At 48.0% G+C, this 5,462-nt stretch overlaps 1 protein-coding gene across 1 annotated transcript in view; it reads left to right on the forward strand.

Moving 5' to 3' along the window:
• The window catches only part of LOC141371540 (transmembrane 4 L6 family member 1-like), a 17,053-nt gene extending 12,341 nt beyond the window's left edge, over nucleotides 1-4,712 (forward strand). The window contains exon 5 of the mRNA XM_073887142.1: nucleotides 4,569-4,712. Within this exon, the coding sequence (XP_073743243.1) occupies nucleotides 4,569-4,712 (144 nt within the window). The remainder of the gene's footprint in view (nucleotides 1-4,568) is intronic.
• Nucleotides 4,713-5,462: the final 750 nt, after the last annotated feature.

The following is a 5,462-nucleotide window of genomic DNA, read 5'->3' on the forward strand; positions in this document are numbered from 1 at the left end:
GGAAGGAAGGAAGGAAGGAAGGAAGGAAGGAAGGAAGGAAGGAAGGAAAGGTCTTTGTAGACATAGTTAAGAAGTGGTCATACTCGGTTAGGGTAGAACCTAGGGTGGACCATAACCCTAAACCCAACATGACCAGTGTCCTTATAATAAGAGAAGAAACCACACACAGGAGAAAAGGCCGTGTGAAGACAGAGGCAGAGATTGAAGTTAGGCTGCCACCAATGAATGCCAAAGATTGCTGGCAACCATCAGAAGGAGAGAGTCATGGAACAGATTCCCCCTCTGAACCTCCAGACAGACCCAGCCGACATCTGGATTTCAGACTTCTAGCTCCAGAACGGCAAGAGGATCAATTTCTGTGGCTTTAAGCCACCCAGGTGGTGGTAGTCTGCTAGCCTGTTGGTTTGGTAGCAGCTCTGGGAAACTCGGACACAGCCCCATGCCAGGGAGCAGGTGAGCAGGATGCAGGCCGGGTTGCAATACTTTCCCCCACCCTGCCCCCCACCCCATCTCCTGGATACGCTGCCTTGTGCCAAAGCAACCTGCTCAACCGAACAGGGCAACCCTGCTGCTGTCACGAGCACAGAGCTGCCCTGCTAATGCAGGCAGGCTGCTTCTTAGCTTCCCCTTAACTGGCCCACTGCCACAAATCCAGACACACAACCCCCAGGCATAAGATGTACCACGTGCCGGGGAAAGAGCCCAGCACTGCGCCTGCACCCAATTGCTCCCTCAGCCCTGACAGCGCTGTGAGCTCGTTGCCCCGTGAGGAAGCTGGGCTGAGAAAGGGCAAGTCTTTAGGACCTTCGGTCCCCCACATAGAATGGCTCTATAGGCTCCAAGTACTATTCCCTGGGGGGGGGGGGAAGCCAAAACAAAGATTTTTATTAGCTTTTCCTCATTGAAACACGCTCTGTGCAAATTGATGGATTTGGAGCAAGGGAGGAGAAAAGTGTTCCACCTTTGGCAAAAGTCCCTCTTGTGGCTCTTCCTTTGGTGAGTAAAAGGAACTCGCTGTTAAAGACACCAAAGTACAAACATTCTGGGCCAATAAAATGGGCGGAGGGGGCCCTGAGCCGCCCTGGGGCAGGGCCCAGCTCATAAAGGTGGCAGGGCTCTGCTAAAGCACATCACGAAGGGCTTTGGAGGACGGGAAGAGCGCCTCCAACATTTTAAGTGTGGGGCCAAGCATGAAATAGTCATGATTAAGCCACTTAAAAAAAAAAGTGTTTATTGCCAAATAGAAAATAACTGAAATTAAGTAGATTTTCAAGGCTGACCTAGGTCTAGTCTTTAGCTGCTCTACAATTATTTCCTGAATTTCCACCAAGGGCCAAGGCAAAGTGCCTGGAGAAAGGAGGGATGGAAGGGCTCTTGGTTCTGGAAGAAAGGGTCTAAGTGGAGGGAAAATCTCACTGCACAGCCGCCCAGAGGAGCGGCGGAAACGGGGGAGCTTATAATTTCCGCCTCTATCTGTCTTCGAGCACATCTCAGCTTTTAAAATTCCTTCCTTTCTCAGGAGAAACTGATGTTTTCCAGACCACGGTGGACTGACACTTCTCAAACTCATCTTCTGGACATTTAGAATTATTTTTCCTTCAGGGTACAACAGTGGTTTTAGAATAAGATACATGTATTATCGGGAAGAAGAAAATAGCTCTCCATAGTGAGTTCAGAAATTCTTCCCACTTTACACTTTGCTAGAATATAAAAATTTTCCCATTTTCCACATAAGCAAGGAAAACTGTTATAATCATAAATATCTGTGAAAAAAAATTGAGTTTACCTTTCGCAGAAACCTTCTAGAAGACTCCTCTGTCTGCCATGTCTGGTGAAATGCTCTTGCAGTCTTAACCCCGACCTGAGAGAAACTTCAGGACTCAAGGCTCATGGACAAACCAACATATAGTATTTCTTCCAAGTCAAATGGGCAGAAATAAAGTTAACACAGGGAGATGCACAGTAGGGTGTGAGTGTTGGAGAGGGGGGCTGGGAATGAAGCTAACCTAAGTAGCTTGAGAAAATTTGGAAAAGGTTGCTTTAACTGGAAACTGTGAGGCTAAAGACCAAGGGAATTGTATATGAACACTGTACTCTAAATTTAGTGTTCTGAGAGGTAGGAGTGAACAATTATGAATCCGCTCTGTGTGTGTCCTGGGGTTGCGTGGGGGGTTGTGGGAGGCAGGTTTCTCACTGTTAAAGGAAGAAGTTTCAGATAAGCAAGGAGAGAAGGCTAGAATGACCCATGTGGTACTGGATTAAGAGTCAAGGGCATCAAGGGCGCCTGGGTGGCTCAGTTGGTTAAGCATCTGCCTTCGGCTCAGGTCATGATCTCAGGGTCCTGGGATCCAGCCCCGTGTGTCGGGCTCCCTGCTCAGCAGGGAGTCTGCTTCTCCCTCTGTCCCTCCCCCCCTGCTCATGTGCTCACTCTCTCTCAAAAAAAAAAATAATAAATATAATCTTAAAAAAAAGAGTCAAATGCATCAGTATAAACTCATATTTAATTTAATATAGATGCAGATGGGTAAGTACAGAAATACAGCTGTGTGGATACATACAGGTTATTATATATGCAGGCATTTCCTGGCTTTGTCTGCCAAGAGAGCTAGAAGCAATGACACCCCGTGCTCATTTTTATTATTTACTTTAAATAATATATGATTTTAAATCTAAAATTTTATTAGATTTATTGAGTTATTAAGAAAGAAAAGAAAAAGGAAAATGGGCTTCCTTGATTAAGAGGCTTTGAGCTTCCCTGCCTACCCCAGCAGCAGTCTAGAAAACCCAAGTCATCCATAATTGGAGGCAGACTCGACTCGCTTGTCCCATGTCTGAGCATCATTGCCACAGCCACGAAATACAGGGCTCATTACGTACGCTCCCTGATTCAGCCTTTTCCTCCAAGGCAGTGTGCTGACAGGGGGTCTAAAGAAGTTAGTTTAGGTCACAGACACAATATCCATGCCCCATGCCCCCTGAGAAACCAGCAGCTCAGCCCTGATGCAACTGGGAACGTGGGTGCAGGAGTACAATAAAGTCGGACCGATTCCTTTGCATTGGATGCTTTCTTTCCCTACCACCACGTGCCGTCACATGCCTGCCATGCTGACGGACCCTGCAGGCAAACAGTACTCTGAGGATAATCCACAACCCCCTGGTTTGAGCAGGTGGCCCCTCTGCTCCCTGGACATGTCGCCATTGTCGCGCCTGCCTTGTTCACACCACAGATCCCTCCACCTGGCCGCAGTGTAGGATAGGTCTTATTCCCCTCTGTCTCCCCAGTGCCCAGGGCATGACAGGCTCTCGACAGATGTTTAGTGAATGAGTAAATGAGTGATTGACCGAATGTTCCAAACCTGCAAAAGTGTTCGGGAAATGTAAATATACCAAGGGGTTTATACAGAGTGAATGCCCAGCTCTTTAAAAGTCACCTTCCTTCTTTTTGTCATCCTCTCTCTCAGCACCCTGGCCCACATGTGGACCTTCCCAGAAGGAAACACAGCCGATCCCAGTGGAGTTGCATTTTGCAACTGTCGCCAAAATATACTCCATCACTTGCCAGCACCCTTCAGCTGAGGCTTCTGTCAGGTTCTCAGCACGGGCCGTGTTGGTCCAGGTGCAGCACCGTGCTACTGCGATCTGTAATAAAAATATATATACTCTGGTCTCCGTCTAGAGCTCCCAAAACCCTTAGAGTTTCCTAAGTGATAAGAGCAATCAAGGCGTCTTTTGTTGCTCATAACAAGCCCCTTTCAAACCACACTTGAGTTTATGTTAATCACGTGACTTTTGGAAAGCACCCCCCCCCCAAGGATGGGGACTGAGTGTCAGGGGAACAAACCACGTGATTAGAGAGTTGGAACTTTGGGCCCCACCACCCCGACTCCCACCTCCAGGGAGGGGAGAGGGACTGAGAGGTGGAGTTCCATCACCAATGGTCAATGATCGAATCAGTTGTGCCTATGTAGGAAGCCTCCATAAAAACCCAACAGGACAGGGCTGGGAGAGCTTCTGTGTTGATGAACACATCAAGGTATTGGGTGGGTGGCACACCCAGCGCAGGCATGAAGGCTCCATGCCCCTTCCCACAGACCTGCCCTGGAATCGCTTCCACCTGGCAGCTGCTGAGTTCTATCCTTTATAGGGTCATCTAGCAAGCAAACTGGTTTCCTGGGTTCTGTGGGCCAATTGAGCAAATTAATCAAACCAGAGAAAGTGTTGTGGCAACCTCTGACTTCCAGCCAGTCAGATGCACAGGTCACAGCTGGGCTTGCAATTGGCACCTGAGGTCAGGGGGTGGGGGCAGGACAGTCTTGTGCGACTGGGGTCTTAACCTGTAGGACTGATGCTTTCTCCAAAGCAGATCGTGTCAGAATTAAGTTGTAGGACACCCAGCTTGTGTTGCAGAATTGCCTCAGGTGGGGAAACACCACCACACAATCGGTACCAGGATAAAGAAGTATTCAGAGTATCGGATGCAGGATAAAGGAAAATAATAGAATTTTTTTTTTTCCTTTACAGTATGACACACAAAAACCCTATGATGATGATTGTGTCACATTGTCCAGGAACAAATGGTGATCACCGTTTTACTGGTGGGCGGGAACCGAGGTTCAGAGCTAGCTGCCCAAGACGCAGCAGATATGCGGCCCAAAGCTGAACTTCCGAGTCTAAGTCCAGGGGTTCCTTCCATGGAATCTTGCTGCTGGTAGCCTCAGGAGGAGATAAGGCCAGTCAGTACAGAGGAAAGAACGAGAGGGCTCTGTGCTGTGGGCTGGAGCTCTAAGGGAGGCCTCGGGAGGAGAGGAGCTTGAGCTGGACGGGTGGGCGGGAGCACAGGGAGGAAGCAGGACTTCTCAGGGCCTCGGAGAAGTGCGCTAAGGAGGCCCGGTGATAGGGACAGCGGTTCACGCCTTGCACATCTGGGAGCAGAGAAGCTCTGCTCTTGGTGAACTTGTGATGTACAAACGTTCACAAAAAAACAAAGCAAGCTGAACTCGGGAGCCAAAATGCCCTTGACCAGCACGCGGTGGTCTTAACAGTCATTTTACCCTCTGACATATTGTTAGGGCACGTTGCTATGTTCAGATAGTTGTCGTTTTTGTTTTGTTTTGTTTTGTTTTTGGCTTTTTAAGTTTTTACTTAAATTCCAGTTAGTTAACGTACAGTGTTATCTTAGTTTCAGGTGTACGGTATAGATTCAACACTTCCATACATCACCTGGTGCTCATCACGACAAGTGCCCTCCTTCATCCCCATCACCTATTTCCCCCATCCCCCCACACACCTCCCCTCTGGTGACCACCAGTTTGTTCTCTAGAGTTAAGAGTCTGTTTCTTGGTTTGCCTCTCTCTTTTTGCCCCTTTGCTCATTTGTTTTGTTTCTTAAATTCCATATATGAGTGAAATCATATTATATTTGCCTTTCTCTGATTGACTTATTTCACTTAGCATTATACTCTA

This window comes from Callorhinus ursinus, unplaced genomic scaffold (genome assembly GCF_003265705.2).
Source record: "Callorhinus ursinus isolate GAN/ISIS: 27379988/994484 unplaced genomic scaffold, GSC_fseal_2.0 scaffold76, whole genome shotgun sequence".
NCBI classification, from domain to species: domain Eukaryota; kingdom Metazoa; phylum Chordata; class Mammalia; order Carnivora; family Otariidae; genus Callorhinus; species Callorhinus ursinus.